This window comes from Pteronotus mesoamericanus, unplaced genomic scaffold (genome assembly GCF_021234165.1).
Source record: "Pteronotus mesoamericanus isolate MK-2021 breed Mesoamerican mustached bat unplaced genomic scaffold, CSHL_Meso_final scaffold_408, whole genome shotgun sequence".
Classification (NCBI taxonomy): Eukaryota; Metazoa; Chordata; class Mammalia; order Chiroptera; family Mormoopidae; genus Pteronotus; species Pteronotus mesoamericanus.
This window is the reverse complement of record NW_026555315.1, coordinates 1,588,854-1,609,291: the sequence shown is the minus strand read 5'-3', so window position 1 is coordinate 1,609,291 and position 20,438 is coordinate 1,588,854. Positions and strand designations below refer to the sequence as shown.

General features: G+C 66.9%; 1 protein-coding gene across 1 annotated transcript; it reads left to right on the top strand.

Moving 5' to 3' along the window:
• The first annotated feature begins 3,021 nt into the window (after positions 1-3,021).
• On the top strand, positions 3,022-19,635 carry CARD14 (caspase recruitment domain family member 14). Its single transcript, XM_054593080.1, has 20 exons — positions 3,022-3,232; positions 4,181-4,318; positions 5,244-5,569; positions 6,505-6,672; positions 7,442-7,561; positions 7,937-8,062; positions 8,487-8,636; positions 9,532-9,648; positions 10,122-10,264; positions 10,402-10,496; positions 11,823-11,883; positions 12,064-12,256; positions 13,279-13,405; positions 13,686-13,923; positions 14,640-14,703; positions 15,433-15,544; positions 16,249-16,422; positions 17,776-17,897; positions 18,860-18,975; positions 19,428-19,635. The coding sequence occupies exons 1-20, from the start codon at positions 3,022-3,024 to the stop codon at positions 19,633-19,635; spliced, it is 3,009 nt and encodes a 1,002-aa protein (XP_054449055.1).
• Positions 19,636-20,438: the final 803 nt, after the last annotated feature.

The window sequence follows — 20,438 nt, the reverse complement described above, 5'->3', positions numbered from 1 at the left end:
GAGAGATTCTGTGGGTCTGGTGGCTCAGCACCCCCGCTACTTGGACTGACTGCCCATCTCGGGCTGGACCCGGGCTGACGCCACGGGAGGGAGGCGGCGCGCCCACACGCCTGTCATCTGGGTTGTCCTTGAAGAGGGTGCCAGGGGAATCCCCGAGCCTGCGCTCACCGGGGGAGGCCTTCCTGGGTCACCGCAGGGCAGCCGAGGGAGCAGGGGTGCTGGAATGGGGAAGTAGTGGACCCAAGGGGGAGGCCGGCGGGGGACACTCAGCTGCCAGGCTGAGCTCGCAGCTCCTCCCAGACCTTCCAGGGCTTAGGACTGGAGGCTGGGGCGCTGGGCAGTCAGGGCGCCCGCAGGCCTAGCCTGGGCTGAAAGGAAGGAGAGAGACCGGGGCGGCCAGCGCCCAGATGTCAGGGTGCTGGCCCCAGGCAGGCAGGGCAGGCCGCGCCCCGCGGGGGTGGCCTCTGCCCTCCCCCTCCGCATCCTGCCCAGGTGGGGCCGGGCGGCAGGACCAGGGAGGGTGGCCGGAGACTCTGGGATCTTTCAGAGAGTCTAAAGATTTTATTTAATTATTTTGAGAGAGAGAGGAAGGGAGGGAGAAAGAGGGAGCAAAGCACCAATCGGTTGGCCGCCCCACCCAGGGGTCCCACCCGCAACCTCATGGTTTGTGGGCCGACAGCCCAACCAACGGAGCCACCGGCCAGGGCGTTTCTGTTTCTTAAAAAACAACTTGATGAGGCTATAATTCCTAGGCTGCACAACTCGTCCGCAGATGAGAACAACTGTGCTCGTTGGAGGAGCACGGCCGCTGGCCCCAGGTACATTCGCAGGTGTCTGCAGCCGCCCCCACCGCGGGTCCCACGCAGCCTCGTCTCTCCCGGGAACCGCCCCGCCCCCCAGCTCCCCCAGCCCCCCCCCCCCGCAGGGGCCCGGCTCCCTCTGAAGGCCTGGGACAGGGTCTGTCCCCTGCCCTGCCTGAGCTTGTGGTGTCACTCCGGTCCCTGCCCCCGTTGTCACCTGCCATCCTCCCTGCGCGTGTCCCTCTGGGCCTCTTCCTATAAGGGCGCCTGTCCCATCGGATTGAAGGCGCGTCCTCAGGACCCCGTCTCCACTTGGTCACATTTACAACGGCCTCAGTTCCGGATAAGGTCCCGCTCAGAGGTGCTGGGCGGTTAGGCCTCAACACACTTTTTCGGGGGACACCACTCAACCCACAATTCCCTGGTTCACAAGCTTCCATCCACATCCCCTGAGGGAACCAGGAAAGGTCCACAAGGGGCAGCGAGACAGACCTGCCGGGGGTTCCGCTCCCCTTGCTCTCACTGGCCCGGACCCTCCCCCGGCAAGGACCCTGAGTGGGGGAGACGTCCGTGGGGTCTGGGCTGTAGGGAGGGGCCCAGGGAGCCCACAGCGCGTCAGCAACCGTGGCACCTGCCTACGGTCCTGGGCGTTGGAGGCTTCAAGCCCAGCTTCCTCCTTGACACCTGCTTCTCGGCGCCGAGGGAGCATCCGGTCCCCTGAGCAACCTCAGGGGCGAAAGATCCGTCCCCTCCTTTCACGGAACCAAGTCTGCCTTTTCCCCGCCTCGCTCTCGTCCTCGGGTCCTGAACTCCGGGTCTTGGAGCCAGTCGGGTGGCTGTTCGGCACCGGTTCGGCAGGCTCTGCCTGCCTGGCCCTGTCCCGCTGCTGCCGGGGATCCCGCACGACCCGCCGGGAGGGGGCGTGGCTCCCATTCCACCGCCGCCCGGTGAGCAGCTCCCGGTGAGTGCGCGCAGCGCCCCAGGCCCCAGGAGTGGGCTGTGCGGGCTTTCTGGCTTCGTCCTCTACGTGGCGACTGGCTCTGGTCCTTGAGCACGTTCAGCGTCCACTCCTCCTCAAGAGACGCCGGGCCCCAGCCAGGGCAGCCTGGCGACTGACTGAAAAGAACCAAGTCACAGGCACTCTCAGCAGAGAGGCCATCCCGCCTGTGCCGAGCAGTCTACTGCGCTGTGTCCGTGTCACGGGCTGGGGCGCGGCTGAGCTAGGCGGCCGCAGCCGTGCCTCTTCATGTGCTAGCCCTCCAACGCCTGTGGCGGGCAGAGCCCTGTCCAGCGTGACACTAGCGCTGCAAAGTGAGCGTGAGCGGTGAAGCGTCCGCGCAGGTGGCGCCGTGTGCGCCTGCAGAGCCCTGCCTTGTGCTGTGCGTTGTTGGCCTCTGCTCCTCGGGCCAAGGGGGTGGGCAGAGGGAGGGGACTGAGCTCTAGAGATGCATTTCCCTCCAAAGGCATCCGAAGTCCAGAATGTTAAGGCGGTTGCACGTGCGTGGTGGGTACGTGGATGTGTGTCCTATCCTTGGCAGGACTTCCTTACGTGCTTGAGACAGTCCACAGTTTAAAAACGGTTTAGAATGATTTCGCTGCATTAATTGGCTCAAGACCTTGTGCCAGGGCCGGGGGGCGGGGGGTGGGGGTTGCAGGTGCTGGGGAGGGAAGAGAGGGAGGCAGCCGGTGCGGGTACTCACAGCGGGTGGGAGGGCGGAGCCCTTGGAGGGAGTCACCCCTCCTCCCCGGGGCCTTGGGACAGTGGCTGTTCTGGGCCTGTTTACGCACCACAGACCTGGAGCTTGGGACCCGCCTGGGGACACCAGTCCCTCCGCCCTGCACTGGGGTGTGGCTGTCACAGAGCTGCTGCTGTCTGTCCCCCCCCCCATTGAGCCCACCTCCCAAGTCAGCCCCCGGGCAGGGGCAGCGGCCCGTGTGTTCGGGGCGAATGCAGTCCCCTGAAAACAAAAGGAACGCGGGTCCCTCTCTGCCCTGGTACTGGATTGATGTCCCTCCCGTAGGTCCCGGGCCACCAGGGCCAGGGCGGGTGTCACTGTCCCCTCCGAATTGGGGGGGGTCATTTCCTTCCCTGCCTGTGATGAGGGGAAAGGCGGCTTGCTGGGGAAGAGTCCCGCCCCCGCCCCCGCCCCGGGCGGGGCCGGGAAGCCATGAGGCTGACCGCAGCCCCTCGTCACTGTCCTTCCCGCCCAGGGTGCCCGGCATGGCAGGACTGCGCCGCACGGAGTCCTCGCTGACAGCCCTGGACGAGGAGGCGCTGTGGGAGATGACAGAGAGCCACCGCTGCAGGATCGTGCGCAGCATCTGCCCCAGCCGCCTCACCCCCTACCTGCGCCAGGCCAAGGTGCTGGGGCAGCTGGATGAGGAGGAGGTGCTGCACAGCCCCCGGCTCACCAACAGCGCCATGCGAGCCGGTGAGGCCGCGCCCTGCCCGGCCAGGGCCGAGGGGCCGAGTTCAGGATGTGGGGACCTACAGAGGGGGCGGCCTCAAATGGCAGCGACAACTCTCACAGCCTGGGGCTGGCATCTGAAATCCAGGGGCTGCGGGCACGCTCCCCCGAGGGCTCTGGGGAGGGTCCTTGCTGCCTCCCCCGGCTTCGGCCCCCCGATCCTGGGCTTGTGGCCCCCGCAGTCCAGCCTCTGCCCCGGCCTCACGTGACACTCCCTGAGTGTCTCTCCTCGCCTGCCCCTCGTAAGGATGCCTGTCATTGGGCACAGGGCCCCCCCAGATTGCCCAGGATGCTCTCCCCTCCAGATGCGAAACTTCAGTCACATCTGCAAAGTCCCTTTCCCCAGACAGGGTCCCAGGGGCAGGTTCCAGGTGCGCGTGCTGCAGGGGCCCCAATCCAGCCTTTCCAGGCGTCTTCGGACCCCACGGGGGCAGGCGGGCGGGCGGGAGAGCGGAGCTGTTTCTGCTGCCAGGGCACGGCAGCTTCTGCCGTGGTGCCCAATGAACCTCAAACGCAGGACAGGTGTATCAAAGCTGAGAGCGGGGGCGGGGTGGGGGAGCCCCGGGCGGCCCAGCCCTGGGGTGCTGCTGTGCGCTTCCTTCCTCTCCAAGCGGTGTGCAGGCCCGCTCCTGCCGGCCGACATGCCGCTAGGTCCAGAGAGTGGGCCCACATCTTCCCCGGTCTCTTATTTCCCGCTCTGAGCACTTAGATCTCAATAGCTGCTCAATAAACATCAGCCTCATCCTTCCAGAGCCGGGCTGCCGCCACGTGGACAGGAGGCGGCTACGGGAGTGGCGAGGGCCCGCCCGGCCCCCGGCCCCTGGTTCCCAGACATGCAAGGCCCCCTCCCTACGGTCATTCATGAGGCGGCCCGCCCAGCCCCCCATTAGCCAAGACTGCTCTGTCTTCCAGGGCACTTGCTGGACTTGCTGAGGACGCGAGGGAAGAACGGGGCCATCGCCTTCCTGGAGAGCCTCAAGTTCCACAACCCGGATGTCTACACCCTGGTCACTGGGCTGCAGCCGGATGTGGACAGCAGCAGCTTCAGCGGTGAGAGGGCTGCCTGCACGTGGCCTGGGCGGGGCCCCCAGAGCCACAGGCTCCCGGCAACCCCTGGGGCCACGCCCTGCGGGTGTGCTGCTGCTCCCAGAGCTTTCCCTGCCGTCCGGTCCAGCACTCGGGGGGCGGTGAGGAGAGCCCCCAACTAACTGTAATGGGGGTGGGCGGGAGACAGAGCCCGTGGCCTGGGCTCTAAAAGGAAAAGTCTGTTGTCCCTGATTAGCCAGCACCAGGAGGGGCCCCTCATGGTCATGGGGCGCAGGCAAAGGGGACGCGTCCTTTCCTGGGCACTCTGGGCTCAGGGTGGAGGGCAGCCCCATCCCAGGGTCCCCACCTGGCTCTGGGAGGGTCCACCTCGGAGGGAGAGGTGCCTGCCGGGCGGGGTTGGGGGCGGGGCAGGGGGAAGCACGTGCAGGCCGCAGCGCACTCTGCATGCGCTCAGCCCTGGCTTGGGGGCAGGTGAGACCACCGAGTCAGGGAGTGGGTTTAGGCTTCCTGGAGGAGCTGGTGAAAGACTGGCGGGCCCAGGGAGCGGCCGGAAGACGCTGAGGCCCAGCCGGGGGAAGGCACCGCCCGCCTGGCCTCATAGCCCGCGCTTGAGTCGCTTAGGGACGTGTACACAGATTCCGCGTCTCGTTATGTTTGGAGGACGACGTTGGGAGGGGCTCGTCTGGGTGGATGAGGGGCAGTTGGGTCTGAACCGCGGGGTGGCACAGGGAAGCCTTGTACCAGAATCTCGAGTCACGTGGTTTACTTACCAAAACGTCGAGTGCAGTTCAGCCCAGGCACCTTTAAGGAGGTGGGCAGACGAGGGTGGGATCCTCCTGAGAGTCCGGGTGCAGGAAGCAGAGCCCTGGAGGACAACGGGGGCCGAGGCAGTAACGCCCAGACCCGCCCCCCGCCCCCCCCCCCACAGGGCTCATGGAGATGTCCAAGCTGACCGCGTGCCTGGCTGGGGCCATCAGCAGCCTTCAGGAGGAGCTGAGCCAGGAGAAGGGGCAGAAGGAGGCTCTGGCGCAGCAGAGCCGGCGGCTGCAGGAGCGCCTGGACCAGGCCGAGGCCCACGCCGAGGGCCTGCGGCAGCTGGAGGCGGACCACGGCCGCATGAAGCGCGAGGTCAGCGCCCACTTCCACGAGGTGCTGAAGCTGAAGGACGAGCTGCTCGGCCTCTCGCTGCACTACAGCAACGCGCTGCAGGAGAAGGAGCTGGCCGCCACGCGCTGCCGCGGCCTGCAGGAGGAGGTGCCGCGCCCCGCCCCCGCCCTCGCGTGCCCCGCCCCAGCACCCGCCCTCCCGTGGGGCGCCCTGCTGCCCCGCCAGCCTTGGCCCAGGCCCCAGCAGCAAGCCGACCCTTCTCCTCACCAACCGGGCCCCCCGCCCCGTAGCCCACGGGCAAAGAGTCTGCCCTGTCGCCCCCAGGACAGGCTGGCCTGTGCCGCACCCACCGCTCTGCCTGGGGCGGCCGGGCTCCTCTGGGCTCTGCCGCGGCGGGCCCTCCCAGGCCCCGTTCCCTTCCAGCGGCCACGCCCGGGGACGGTGGGTCACGGTCTCCCCCCGGCCCCTCCCAGCCGGTCCCGGACTGGGAGCAGAGGACGGAGGGTCATTAGGATCCCCCTCTAACCCAGCAATGTGTTTTACTCATTTTCCTGTTGGGTTTAGTATCTTGCTGATTTGTAGGGGTTCTTTAAATATTGAGGATATTCATTACTTACCATTTTGGCATTTGCTTTCTTATAGTATTTTTAAAAAGATTTTAAAACTTATTTTTAGAGAGAGGCAAAGGGAGGGAGACTAAAAGAGAGGGAAAGATCAACGTGTGGTTGCCTGTCGTGTACCCCTCCTGGGGGCCTGGCCTGCAACCCAGGCCTGTGCCCTGACTGGGAATCCAACCAGCGACCCTTGGGTTCACGGGCGGGCCCTCAATTCCTGAGCCACACCAGCCAGGGCTGCTTTATGCCTTTAGCTATGTCGTTTTTCTTTAGTTTTAAACTTTGTTTAAAAGTAACTTCAAATTTATTTTTTAAAATATACAAATGCAATGGCACAGAGGACACCCAAGTACCTCCATTTGTCACCGGCGCTCTGTGTGCCTGCCTCCGGGCACATGCACGCTGTCTCCCTGCGCCCAGCCCTGCCCGGGGGTGCATGCGCTCACATGGCCTGCCCTTCTCCCGCAGCTGTATCTGCTGCAGCAGGAGCTGCAGCGCGAGAGGCTCGCTGCCTCCTGCGAGCGGGAGTTTCGGGAGCGGTCGCTGAGGATGGCTGACGGCCTGGAGCCTGGAGCCGAGGAGCTGAGCCGCCTGAAGGAGGAGAACGAGAAGCTCCGCTCACTGACCTTCAGCCTGGTAGGGCCCGGCCCCGCCACAGCAGGACCCCGTTCCTCCCTGGGGCCCCCAGGCCCTGGAATTCCTGCCAGGTGTCCCCCCATGAGGCGACAGGAAACCCTGGACGCAGTCCTGCCACTCCCCCAGCTCCAGGTGGCGGTGGAGTTGGCCGAATGTCGGGCTCAGTTCCTCTGCTGCGGCCGCTCTGCTGTTCCAGAGTGGACTGGGCTGGCTACAAGTAATGGGGCTCCCTTTAAAGTTGGGGGACAGGGGACGAAAGCCTGTAGAATGTGCTGCGTTGGAGAGAGGGAGCCCCAGGGTGCAGAGAGTGAGAGCACCATGCCCTGGAGGTACGCCAGCCCTCAGCCCCCCTCATCCGTCCGCTCCCCTGAACCAGTAAGCGGCCACTCTCGAGCTCTGCCGTCAGCAGCGCCCCTGGGTGCCGGTGGCCGCCCCATGGCCCAGTGGTGCCAGCACTCACAGTCTGCCTGCAGAGCAGCTCCAGCCGGGCCGGGGTCAGCGGAGGACCCCCTCTGTCTGAGGGACAGGCTGCTATGAGCGCCTAAAGCAGGAGGTTCTGTCCTAAGAGGCCTCAGCTTCCAGCACTTTCCGCCTTCTCCACCGGCCATGCACAGCAGAGCCCAGGTGCAGGCTTCCCACCTGGACGGGCAGTAACGTCGCCACCTCCGCCCACCACGGGGCCTTCAGCTTCCCAGTCTTGGGGCGAGCTGTGAGGGACGCGTCCCCGCAGTGGGCGGGCAGGGCCCCGGGCTGAACTCCCTTTGGCCAGGCGGAGAAGGACATTCTGGAGCAGAGCCTGGACGAGGCCCTGGAGAGCAAGCAGGAGCTGGTGGACCGCATCCACTCCCTGAGGCAGCGGGCGGTGGCCGCCGAGAGGCAGCGAAAGCAGGTGACCCTCCAGCTTGGCTTCACGCGTCCGGGGGGGAGGCTGATGCTTTCCTCCACGCTGAGCTCGGAGCCGTGTTTGCCTACCTAACACGTTGTTCGTTCATTTACTCCTTCGTCAAAGCTCTGAGGGCCAGCTCACCGTCCAAAGCTACGGGTTGTGGCTGGCGGGTGGGGAGGGGAGGGAACAGGTGGCGAATCGGCGGGGCTCCTGGGCGCCGAGCAGCTGGGGGTGAGCGCGAAGTCCCCTTGTTCCTCCTTGGGGCCACTGCGCTGTCCCTGAGGCTCCTGTCCTCCCGTCCTCCGCGCTGTGTCCCCCCCGCCCCCGCCCCGCCCCCGCCCCCGCCCCCGCCCCCGCCCCCGCCCCCGCCCCCTGCAGTACTGGGAAGAGAAGGAGGAGACGCTGCTGCAGTTCCAGAAGAGCAAGGTGGACTGTGAGATCTATAGGGAGAAGACGGCCGCCCTGCAGAGCCAGGTGGCCGAGCTGCAGAAGGAGCGGGACCAGGTACCCAGAGGGCGGGCGGGCGGGCCCCTTCTGCGCTGGTGGCTGAGGCTGGCTGGCCACCTCCCACAGCTGGCCCTGCCCTCGGTGGCCACTGCTTCCAGCTTTGAGGCCTCTCTCCCTGGTCCACGTGGTTTCCCAACCCCCGCCTTGCCCCCTGCAGACGTGCTCACTGGCGGAGACTGGAGGCCACGTGTGGTGCCTCCTCGCATTCTCTGCGTGCGCACAGACCGGGGTGGGGGTTAAATCCGCACCCGTGACACGACTGTGAACGAGGGCTGTGCCGCTGCGTGTGCTCAGTGTTTGCCGCCCCCTGGGTGACCCGGAACCAGCGCAGGTGGGGAGCAGGGGGCTTTCTCTGGCTGCGCCCCCGCACGGCGCCTCCGCAGCCGTTCACGCTCTGGGCGCCTCCCGTCTCGGCCCGCAGGCCTACTCGGCCCGGGACGTGGCCCAGGTGGAGGTTTCTCAGAGCCTGGCGGAGAAGGACGCCCTCCGCAGGAGAGTGTTCGAGCTGACGGACCAGGCCTGCGACCTCCGCCAGCGCCTCCGCAGGCTGCAGGCTGAGTCCTCGCAAGCGGTGAGCGCCCCCCTGCCCGCTGGGCCCTGGGTGCAGGGCCCGGGCTGGGGGTCCCCCCGGGCAGGGCGGTTGTGGGGTGGGGGCGAGCCGGCCACTCCCACTCGCCTCAGCTGGGGCTGGGGCACCAGGTGCCACTCTGGCTACGGAACGCTGGGCCCCGTGAGCGAGCCACATGGTGCCAGACGCTGAAGATGCGCCAGTGGGCGGCTGAGGCTGCCGCGCTCCCCTTTTACAATAATGTCGTGCACATCGTGGAAGGGTAGCCTAGCAGAAGGCTCTGGAGCCTGTGAAGTGTGCTGTGGGGATGAGGAAAGAAGGCAGCCGATGAAACTGAGCTAAAACTGCTATGACATCTCTAGTTAAGAGTCCAGCTGGCAGCTCCAGCTCCAGGCGCCCTGAGGGCCAGTGAGACTCCTCAGAGGCGTCTGGGGACCGGGTGGGAGGCAGAGCTGGACCCTCCCCTCGCTGGGCAGGGTCCCCAGCCCTTCCTCCCGCACCCCCGCCCTCATCAGCCGTGATGTGTACACACACACACACGCGCGCGCGCACACACACGCGCGCACACACACGCACAGAACAGGGACTGACTGCTCGGTTGGCCGCCAAGGTTCTGTGTGCAGCGCGTAGTGACATGACGCACACATGTTAGGTGCCATTTGTGTCACCCGTAGAGGAGCATGTGGATCCTCCAACAGCGGTGAAATGCCCCTCACCCAGCCTGTGGCCGCACATCCCCTGGGCGGCCAGCCGGGGTCCCGGGCGGGGAGGAGGCGGCCAATCGCTTTGCCTGGAAGTCAAGAGCGGGGTGGAGGCGGGGTGGTGACTGAGTGGAAACCGCGAGAGCATTCGAGGGGAACCCTCCCCGAATTAATCAGCCCTCCGGGCATCTTTGCAGCCCCAGCAGGAAGCGGGGCCCAGGGAGCCCTGTCGGAGGGGGAAGCAGCGGCTCGTGCGCATGTTCGCCGTCTGCCCGCGGGACACCAGCGACTGCGGCTACCTCAGCTCCTCCGAGGTATGGCCGGTGCACTGGCGCTGCTGGGGGTGCACCAGGCGCAGACAGAAGGGGCCCCAGCACATAGTAGGTGCCGAAGAGGCACTTCAGTGGATGGCGGCTGCACCCAGGCCTGCACTGCATCCCTGGGGCCCTCCGGCCCCCACGCAGCACCCTGCACGGCTCACCCTGCTCCGCACAGGACCCTCCCTAGCCAGTCGCCTGGACTCTCAGATGACTTTGGATGTCAAGCAGGACCTTATGGCCTGCCTCACGGATTTTCGTGAGAACTAAATGATAGAAAGTACAAGAAGCAGCTAATGGGTGCTGGCACGTAGTAGGTGCTCAACTAATGTGCCTGGCTATGTGCTCTGCCCTCCGCCCTCACCGCCTCAGCCCTGATGTTAACGGCGTGGCTCACTCCCTTTCCCCAGCAGTGGGGGCGCGGGCGTCCTGGGGGAGCTCCGGGCTGACCCCGCCTCGCCCCCCTCCAGTCTCAGCTCTGGTCTGACCTGAGCACCGCGTCCAGCCGTGAGCTGGTGGACAGTTTCCGCTCCAGCAGCCCTGTGCCTCCCAGCCAGCTGTCCCTGTACAAGCGGGCCGCAGCGGACTTCCAGGAGGAGCCCTGGTCTTTCAGGTAGACAGGGATGGGGGTCAGGCCCGGGGGATTCGGGCCCCCTGGTGGCTCCCTGGGGGAAGGGCCAGGCAGGGCGGAGGGCTCCGGGTCCGAGAGGGGGAGCAGGCTGGCGGCCCGAGCTGTCTTCCTCTTTGCAGCGACTTCCCAGAGACCCTGGAGGTGAACCGGGGAGCCTCCCCAGGACCTACGGCGGACGACACGGAGCTGGATTACGAGATTGTAGACAGAGCGGGTGAGTGCTCCCCTCCACGGCCCTCTGCATCCGCCCCACGCGGGGTGGGGGGGGCAGGGCAGGGACAGGTCCTTCAGAGAGGCAGGTGAGAGGGCCAGGTCTCTCTCCAGGGGCTGGGCAGTGAACTTGACCGCCGCCCTAACCGGGCCCAGGGCCTGGCTGCTCTGTGTCCTGGGTGCCCTTTCTGTTGTCACCTAGAGGCTGAGGGAGTGGGTCCACCTCCACATCCAGCTCAGCATCGATGCTCTCTCTGCCCCTCCCTGCTCTGGACGGTGGGCTTCCAGGCCTCCCAGTGACTGCAGGTGGCAGGAGGCTGCAGTCCCCGCTGCTCCGGGCCGAGGCACCTGAGGGAGCCTCTCTCCTGCGTGTGGGCACCTGCCACCTTCCCATTTCCTCTGCGGCCTGTTCTCCTCTGTGTGACTTAGCTGGCTCTCCTTCTCAAGCCCCGGGCCCCTCAAGGACAGCCTCCTTATCTTCCCCACCCTGCACAGCTGCCCTGGCGTGGGCTCGCACACAGTAGGTGCTCAGCACCGTGTCTCAAATTCACCTGATGGCCACCAGGGGGCACACACACCCCATGCTCATCTGCACAGCTGCCCTGTGTCAGATATCTCCCCGCTTCTGAGGTTGTTGGCAGCTTTATTTATAAGTAACAGGGACCAACCGAGAGGATGCACCCCAGGCGGATGCAGCGTGGGTCCTGAGGAGGGTGGTAGTCACGTGCTCTTCCTGGCGTGACTCTGCACCCTGCCCCCGCTTCCTGCCCTCACAGTGGGATCAGCCTGCGCACACCAGGGGTCTAATCAGCTTCCCCGGGCCTGCCAGGAATAGACTGCTGCCTGGGGGCTGGGCAAAGGCTGCGTGTTAGAACGCAGAGCCGGGACACGAGTCCTATGGCTGCCAGCTCGGGGCCTCCCTGGCCAGCTCGGGGTCAGGCCCAGCAGCTGGGCCCTGGCCTGGGGCGAGAGGAGGCAGCCGGCGGCCAGCGGCAACCGCTGCCGAGCAGCAGTGCTGGTCGGCGCAGCCATGCGGGCCCCGGGTTCTGCCTGACTGGCTTGTTCGGGTGAAGCTGAAAGTCCCGATTCTAGGTTCTCTACCTTATGAGGTGTTGGCAGCCTTCACGTATCACGAAGGACACAGTGCAGGTCAAACCCTGGCAGCTGCGGCCCTCCGCCGGCTCCTCCTCTTTGGGGGAAGACAAATCGAGGGCTAAGCAGCAAGGACGACAAGGGTCAGCCTCAGCGAAAGGGGCCGAGGGGACGGAGGGAGCGCAGGTGACCTCGAGGGCTAGTCTGACTCGGCGCCTAAGCCTGCGCTTCTGCCTAGACCTCCTGGAGCCGGAGAGCTGCCCGCAGCGGATCTCCAAGGACCTCTGCGTGTCCGCCAGGTGAGCAGAGGGTGGGGCCAGGGCCAGCAGGTGAGGGCCTTTCTGAGGGTGGGGTCATGGCAGAAGGGGGGGCGTGGGGAGTTCCAGAACGCTGGGGCCAAAGGGGGGCAACAGGGGGGTGTGCTGGCCGCCCCTCCTGCTCCGGGCTGCCCGCGAGCTCCGTCGCCTCCCTCCCTGCAGCAGCGTCCCCGTGCGGCGCAGGCTGGCCCGGAAGATCCTCAGCCAGGTCACGGTGCTGGCCTTCCAGGGGGACGCATTGCTGGAGCAGATTAGCATCATCGGCGGGAACCACACAGGCATCTTCATCCACCGAGTCACCCCGGGCTCGGCGGCGGACGAGATGGCCTTGCGCCCAGGCACCCAGATCGTGATGGTGAGCGTGGGGCTTTGTCGCGGTGCTTTGCTTGTCGGTGGGGTGTGTGCATGTGTGTCTGCGAGTCCAACTGCACACAACATGCAATGTACCATTTTCACCGCCAGAGCACCTTTTAAAACATTTTATTGTAAAATGTTCATTAAGCTGCAGAAAACAAAAATGGACAACTTGTTATTAAGTCAACATTGTGTTAAGTGAATTCAATGGCAGGGGGCTGACTTCGATGTAGCCAAAAAAACAGAATTATCGAACGTCAAGCTTTTCAACAATAGCAAGAAATTCACGACACAGGCGTTGCCGAGCGGTGGTGGCTGTAGGTGGGCGCGGGGTGTGACGGGGAGCCCTGGGCAGGGGCGGGAGGGGGCGGGGCCGCTTGCTGGGCCCCTGCGAGCCCCGTGGGCTTCTCCCCCGCACGGCCACCCACGCGCTCAGCTGGGCTCTGCTGTGTCTTGAATGACTTGGAAGCATGCTTCTGACGCGTGTCTCCCTGTGCTCACTCCACACAACATGAAAGCCCTTTATTCTGTTCCTGCCAGCCCTGCCGGGATCCCCAGTTGTCAGCTTACAATGTGAATCCCTCAGTGGAGCCTCTAAGTGGCTTTCACGGGGGTGGGGGGGGCGTTGCCTGGGCATCTGGCGGGTGGAGCCAGGGATGCAATTGAAACCCTGCAGGCCCAGGATGGCCCCCTGACACCAGGTGCCCTGATCCAGAGGTCCCTAGTCCCAAAGCTGAGAACCCCGTATCTAGAAAGCCCTAGAACGCTCTAGAACAGAGGCCCCTTTTGGAGAGCAGACACTCGGTCCTTGGCAGTGACCTTGGCATGCAGGGTGCTGGGAAGGGCTGGCGGTTGGCTCGGGGTGGGGACGTGCGTGGCTCGGAGGAGCCGAATCGAGCTGTCCGGTCCAGGGCCTGTGGCAGAGGTACGGGGGGGGGGGGGGGGGGGGGGCACGCACCTGCACTCGGACTTTGGCTGCAGAGCCCTGGTTGGTAGAGGCCGACTGCGGTGCCGTGCCCTCAGGTGGACCACGAGGCAACAGAGCCCTTCTTCAAGGCCGTGCTGGAGGGCGCGACCCTGGAGCAGGCTGTCGAGCTTCTGCGGAGGGTGAACGGCTTCTGCTGCCTGTCTGTGAAGGTCAACATGGAGGGTACACACTCCTCCCCGAAAAAAACGAGCTCACCTCTTGAGACTTGCCCGGCTGTCCAGTCCCGACTCTGAGCCCTGGGCCGAGCGGACACCGGGCCGCAGAGCCAGGCCACGCCCCAGGCCTGCGGGGGACCCCCGGGGGGCTGGGCACCTCCCGCCCACCGAGTCCGGCTCCTGGGACTTGGGGCAGTCCCTTCTCTGCCTCCTCCTTCCGCGTCCGGGAACCTCCCTCAGGGGGGTCCTCACCCAGGCTGACCTGCCCTCTTGTTCTCCCTGATCAGGTTATAAGAAGCTGGTGCAGGACCTGGAAGCCAAAGTGGCTACGTCAGGGGACTCCTTCTACATCCGGGTCAACCTGGCCTTGGAGGGGCGGGCGGAGGGGGAGCTGCAGGTGCACTGCGGTGACGTCCTGCACGTCACCGACACCCTGTTCCAGGGCCGCCGCTGCTGGCGCGCCTGCCGCTTCTGCCCCTACAGCATGAAGGACACCGAGCGGGGCACCATCCCCAGCTACGCACGGTGAGCGGCCGCGGCGGCCTGCAGCGGCGGGGGGGCGGGGGGCGGTGCCCCGGAGAGTGGGGTCCCCAGCGCGCCGGTGCCCGGGCTCACCGCTCCGACGGGTTTGTTTGTGAAGAGGGTCGGGCCTCCATTCTAGAGCATTCTAGAACATCGGGGACCCGAGCTCCCCGGCCTCAGCACTGTTGGCACGTGGGGCTAGCTGCCTCGGTCTGGGGGGCTGTCCTGGGCACCACGTGGCCTCGAGCAGCGTCCCCGGCCTCCCTTGGGCCCCCGATTGTGACAGCATCTCCAGGCCTTGCCAGGGTCCCCGGGGGGAGGGTGACGAGCGGAGCTGCTGTGTCCAGGACCTGCCCTGGTTTTAGCACGAAGGACCCCATCCCGGGGGGCCCTCGGCCCCAGGGCAGCCGGAGCAGCGGCCGCCCTCCCGGAGGCCCGTCCCTCGGTCAGTGTCGTGTGTCGGCCGGGCCTCCCGGCCAACCTGCACCCGGAGCGCGGCTCGGCAGGTGCAGAGAGGCCGAGGCCGCCCTCCCACCTGCTCGCGCCCAGGGCCAGACCAGTGTCCTCGGGCCACACCAGAGTGCGAGGGTCAGGAGCCGCGTCGGCCCCCGCGACCGGCACCCGGCCTCTCGGGGCGGGCGGAGGCTCCGCGGGGCTTCCGCGGGCCGGCGGCAGGAGCTGGGGGCGCCCTGCAGCTGTGCGGTCTGTCCTCTGTGCAGGGCCCAGCAGCTGCTCGTCGCCCTGCTCCAGGACATGACTCAGCAGAGCGCCGCCGCCCGCAAGGTGAGGCGGCGCCAACGGGCCCAGATCCTGGGCGAGGCGTGGGCCCTGCCTCTCCCCCCAGCCCCTTCCTCCCCCAGCGCGTGCCACCTGAGGGGACGGGCCGACCCACCCTCTTCTCTCACCCGGGGTGCGCTGGGAGAGGGCTGGGGGCTGGCGGGGGGTCGGTTTGCAGGGTGTCGGTGACCGATCTGGGGGGCCTCCCGTGAGCCCCTGCCCCGTGGGCCCCTGCACACCCTCTCGGGCGCCCACACCGTGGCCGGCCCGTGGGCTCTCCCGGCGTGGGCCCTCCCGGCGTGGGCCCGTATGCTGCCGTGCTCTCTCCTCTGTCTGCCCACTTCACCCCAATTGTCTGTCCTCTGTTCCCCGCCCTTGCTCCCTCGGAGGTCGAGGGCTCAGGGACCTGGTGCTCTCCCGACACGGGACACTCAGCTGCCCTGAGGGAGGCGCTAGGGTGCTGCCCCCCCACTGGAACAGGGCGGGGCTGTGGGGGCCCCGCGCTTCCTTCCTGCCTGATGCCCACCCTCACTGCATACACCCTGCCGGGGGACCTCTGCCCGAGGACTCTCCAGTCCCCCTGTGCCTGTCCTCACATGGGACCCGGGCCAGTCAGTGGGCACAGCCTGGCAGTCCAGGGCCACCCTGGCTGCCCCGGGGGCAGGGGCGGGTGCTGGCCCCAGGCCTGCGTGGATGGCGGGGACAACTTCCGGCCCCTTTCTCCTCCTCCGGCAGCCTTCTGGGGGACCCCAGAAGTTGGTGCGCATTGTCTGTGTGGAGAGATCCAAGGCCGGCCCCCCATGTTCCTCCTCTGACGGGGCCCAGTCAGACCCCAGCCGGCTGGGAGGTGAGGCGATGGGCTGGCAGGGGTGCCGGCGCCGGGAGGCAAGGGTGCCAGGGTCGCCGAGGTCAGGGGGCGGCCATGCCAGGGGGCCAGATCAGTGTCGTAAGAACCGTGACTGGTGCCTGTGCCTTTCGGGATAGCGGGCGAGCTGCACGTCTTTAACGTCTGCCTGTGATCTGTCCAGTGAGAGGCAAAGCCACTGATTAGGTTATGTAGACAGTGGTCCCTTTAGTAACAACGGGACGCTGTCCAAACACTGCACAGGCCAGGACACCCCTCCGATGGCTCTGCAGTGGGCGGGGTGGGCCTGGCCCGTGATGGGGGGTCGGCAGGGCACGCGCCCCCAGCAGGGGGAGCCGAGCCGTGAAGGTGACGGGAAGTCGTTTTAGAAAGAGCCAAATGGGCCTGGGCTACTGCCGTCTCCCTGAAAGGTTTCCTGACTTCGCCCTGTGAGGGGGCTGCGGGGGATGGACGAGACCTGACTGGCAGGGGGGCGGGGGCTGGAGGGAGGGAGGCATGGCGCCCGTGCCCAGGCCGGCACCGCCTGGTGTGGGCTGCGCCGTGGCTGCGACGCTGGCCCCGGAGAGCCGCGGGCTCCGTGCCCCACGGGCGCACTTGCCGTGGGCATGGGCGCGGTCCCGTAGGTGCGGGGCCTGGTGGGCGGCCAGGGCAGCCGGGCCGGGCCCTCACAGCTCTTGTCCCCGCAGAGCCCTCCGCCGGGTGCCTCTGGGCCGAGAGCAGCGTCACGCTGGCCCCCTACATGCTGGTGCGCCCGCACCGGCCCAGCCGGCCCCGGCCCGTGCTCCTCGTGCCCAGGCTCGTTGGGAAGATCCTGAGTGAGAAGCTGTGCCTCCTCCAAGGGTTTAAGAAGTGCCCTGCAGGTGCGTCCTTGTGGGGGCCCCGCCTGTCTGCCCGGCGGCGGGCGAGGCCGGGGCAGAGCCCCTCGTGGGCGTTGGGGACAGCAGTGCGAGGTTGCCGTGCAGGCGCCGTGGCTGCTGTCGCAGTTGCCACACACCGCGGGCTCCAAACTACCCGAGGTGCTCCGGCCGCCTGGAGGCGGAAGCCCGGATCCCGGACCCTCTGCGGCCGCGCTGGCCCCGCCCCCCGTGGCCGCCCCCTCCTGCCTAGGCCCCCCTGCTCCACGTGTCTCTCTGGCTTCTCCTGTCCTTCGTATAAGGAACCAGGCCTTGGATTAGGGCCACCCAGTCCAGTGTGACCTCATCTTAACCAACCCTCCCACAAAGACCCCGTTTCCCAATGAGATCCTGCTCTGAGGTTCCAGGTGGACACGCGCTTGGGGGCCTCATTCAACCCAGCGCGGTCGCTCCTGGAGAACAGACCCCTACTTAAGTGGGCGCCAGCATCGGAGGGCGCTGTCCACCTGCCAGAAGCCGGTCCGCAGCGTCCAGGAGGCGACCTGCCGGCCGGGTCCTGGACGCCTGCGGACAGAGGCCGTGTGTCTCCTCTCAGCGGCCGGCGGCTCCCGGGTGGCCGAGCAGGAGGGTGGGGCTGGTTGGTGCTTTGGTTCACCGTCACGTCACTCGCTGACGGCCACCACAGGCGCTGTCTTCTTGCTGGGGCCACAGCGGCCTGGGGGCGGTTGCGCGGTGGGAGCGGCTCTTCAGGGAGGAGGGCACAGCAGGCGCTTCCGGGGCGCTGTGGGGGCGGGGTCCCGGCCCTGCGCTGACATGGCGCAAGGCTGTCCCGTGCATTGGAGGATGTTGACTCACATCCCTGGCCTCCACCCTCCAGATGCCAGGAGTTCACGCCTGCCACCCAGTTGTGACAGCCAAAAGTGTCCCCAGATATTGCCAGTGCCAATGGGGGCAAAGCTGCCCCGGGTGGGGAACCACTGATTTCAGGGACCAGAGGGCTCCTGGGTGGGAGAAGGTGGGTATGTAACTTTGGGGTTTGGGGGAGTGCTGGAGCAGGGGTTGTTTATCGACATCTGTCTGTCCATCCATCGACCTTTCCTTCCTTCCTCCCTCCTGCCCCTGCCCCCGCCCTCCCCCGCACCTGGTGCTGACGGAGCCCTGCTCCGTCCCGCAGTCCGCGGCGCCTGTGCAGGGCGCAGCCTCCCCTGAGCGGGAGGAGCCGGCTCAGCTGCAAGGAGGCCACCCCGGGAAGAGCCTCCCCCAGAGCTGGCGGGGCCCAGGGCAGGGGTGTACAGCATGGGGCTGCCCAGGACCCCGCGCCGGTGGCTGTGTGACATCCCCATCCGCTGTCACCTGCAGAGTATTTGAGCCCGGAGGAGTACGAGGCCTGCAGCCAGAGAGGAGACATCATCCACGAGGGCGAGGCCTCGGGGGGCCACGGCTGTGTGACCCGCCCGGCTATTGAGTCCCTCATGGAGAAGGTAAGGGGCGGGGCGGGGGCTGCTCTGGGGCTTTGGGGACGCCACCTCCAGAGGGGGTGCTGGGACACGGCAGGAAGGACAGACTGTGACACCTGAGGGACACCAGCCGCCGACCCGCAGGGCCCTGGACACCCAGGCCGGCGCTCGGCCTGCTCGGGCTCGATGTCCAGCTGCACCAACACAGAAAGGCCGGCCCTGCCTTCGCCATTGAGGGTCCCCATGCCCCTCACTTCCTGGAGCCTGTGTCCCCAACGCAGGAGACATCTCATTTGCTAAATGGACACAGGGGCTCCCTGTCTGGAAAGCAGCTGCTTGTAGTACGGCCACAGCGCGGCTGGGCCAGCCGCCAGCCAGAGGCGGGAGCCCCGCTCGTCCGCACCCCGTCTCCGTCTCTGGGGACAGAGCCCAGACCCAGGGCCCCGCAGCCCCAGCCTGCAATTTCTAGACCCCCCAGGTGAAAAATGAAGCAAAGGAAAGTTCTTCCCTTACCTGTTAGTTGTTTTTTTTTAAATGTAACACTAGTCCTAGCAGTATTGTGTTTCAGGCGGGCAACATTGTAACTGGATGGCGGCAGACACTGCAGCCTGCTCACGCCTGCTTCCCACGCTCTCCCCGCATCCGACCCTCCCCCGCGGTGCCCTCCCCCCTCCCCTCTGGAAACCAGCAACCTGGTCTCCTTGTCCATGAGCTTTGGGTTTTGGTTTATTTTTGGTTTACTTTTTTGTTTATCTTCTACATGGGAAAGAAACCACAGCCTTTGCGCTTTCCCACCTGACTTTTTCACTCAGCACGACACTCTCACCGTGGGTGGAGACGCGGGAGACGGTGCGGCCCGCACCTCACTCGCGCAGGGGCACCTGTGAACTCTGCCCGCGCCTCCCGTCCAAACGCTGTCCTACGTGGTCCCCTGGGCGTCAGTCCCGCTCCCGGGTGAGGTTGTGACTCCCTCCTTCTCCCTCCAGAACACCCATGCCCTGCTGGACGTCCGGCTGGACAGTGTGCGCGCCCTGCACAGGGTGGACATCTTCCCCATCGTCGTCCACGTCTCCATCAACGAGAAGGCGGCAAAGAAACTCAAGTAGGTGTCCCAGGGACTGGCAACGGGCTCTGCCCCCGGCTGGCGCTCCCTGGACGCCCTCGTGCCCCTGGGGCACACGGCAGGGTTTCCTGGGAGTGTCCCAGGGCAGTTCCCCTGCAACTGTGGGACAAAGGTCCCACTGCCCCCTGCCTCCCGCCTTAACCCGCCGAGGCCACCCGTTCACTGGGCGGCCGCTCCGCGGGGCGTGGGCCACGCCGACAGCCGGACCGGGTCTGAGGCCAGGACGCGCCTGTGTAACAGGACAGCGACGCTGTAATCCAGAAGCACCCGTCCCTGCAGTGTCGCCTGCGGCCGCGTCCCTCGAGGGCCCCTTGAAACTGGCTGCCTGCCCCCAGGGGCGTGTGGTCCCTTCAGCTCTGGGTGGGGGGCAGGGGTGGCTCCCAGGGGCCGCCTTCCCTGAGCCGCCGCCCCCCGCCCCCCGCCCCCCGCAGGAAGGCCCTGCAGCGGCTGGGCGCCTCCGAGGAGCAGCTCCTGGAGGCCGGCAGGCGCGAGGAGGGCGAGCTGGACCGGGCGCCCTGCCTGCACTGCAGCCTGGCCCCCGACGGCTGGAGTGACCTGGACGCGCTGCTCGGCAGCGTGCGCTTCGCCATCTCGGACGAGCAGAGGAAGGTCGTGTGGACGGAGCAGAGCCCGGCCTGACGTCCGCGTCCCCCTCCCCGCGGCCCCGGGCCCTTCCCGTCCTGTCCGTGGAGCTGGGGCCTCGCGGGCACAGCGCTGGGTGCCCGCTGGCCGAGCCGTGGACGCCCCCCGCGGGAGTCTGGCTGCGCACCTCGCCGCGTGCGGGCCAGAGCGGCACCTGGGCCACTTCTCCATGTCAGCGGGGGCTTGGCGTGGTCCAGACCGGCCACCCTCCACCCCAAGGACGTACCCACGCTGCAGGGGTCTCTGGCGCCTGCCCAGGAGCCGGCAGCCGAGACGTCTTCAGGTAACTGCTCATCAGGCCAAGCCCTGCGCTTCCCAGTTGCGTTTCAGTGCAGCAAAGGGCGGCCGGCGGCCCTGGTGGCCCCCCCAAGGTCACCGCGCCCCTGCCCAGGGCTACCTCTTCTCAGCGCCTGCTTGCTGAGCTGCCTCTGGAATGCCCGCTTAGAGACACTGCTCACCGGTCAGTGGCGTCTCCAGGTGACGGAGACGGTGTCTGCATCGGGTCCAGGCCTGGGAGCCACCCCGTGCGGCCCCGGGATGGAGGGGCCCCAGGGAAGCCCCACACAGACCCCTCTGCGGGGCGCCCTCCCCCGAGGCGCGGAGTGCCCCTCTGCCCAACACCCCCCACGCTGTCTCCAGCCCCCTCAGCCCCACCCCCAGGGCCCTGGAGACACGCAGGCCGGGCTCAGGCGAGGACCCCCAGGGGCCCCCCCACTCCCGTCACGGACTGAGTATCACTGGACAGCGGTGCCCCCAGGTCTGAGCGTCCCAGGACGCTGCTCCCGAATTCCAGTCGGCGT

Coding starts and splice junctions, on each gene's coding strand:
- CARD14 (XM_054593080.1), top strand. CDS start 3,022: ATGGCAGGACTGCGCCGCACGGAGTCCTCGCTGACAGCCCTGGACGAG. Junction 9,649..10,121: donor GCTACCTCAGCTCCTCCGAG/GTATGGCCGGTG, acceptor GCCCCCCTCCAG/TCTCAGCTCTGGTCTGACCT. Junction 17,898..18,859: donor TTGAGTCCCTCATGGAGAAG/GTAAGGGGCGGG, acceptor TTCTCCCTCCAG/AACACCCATGCCCTGCTGGA.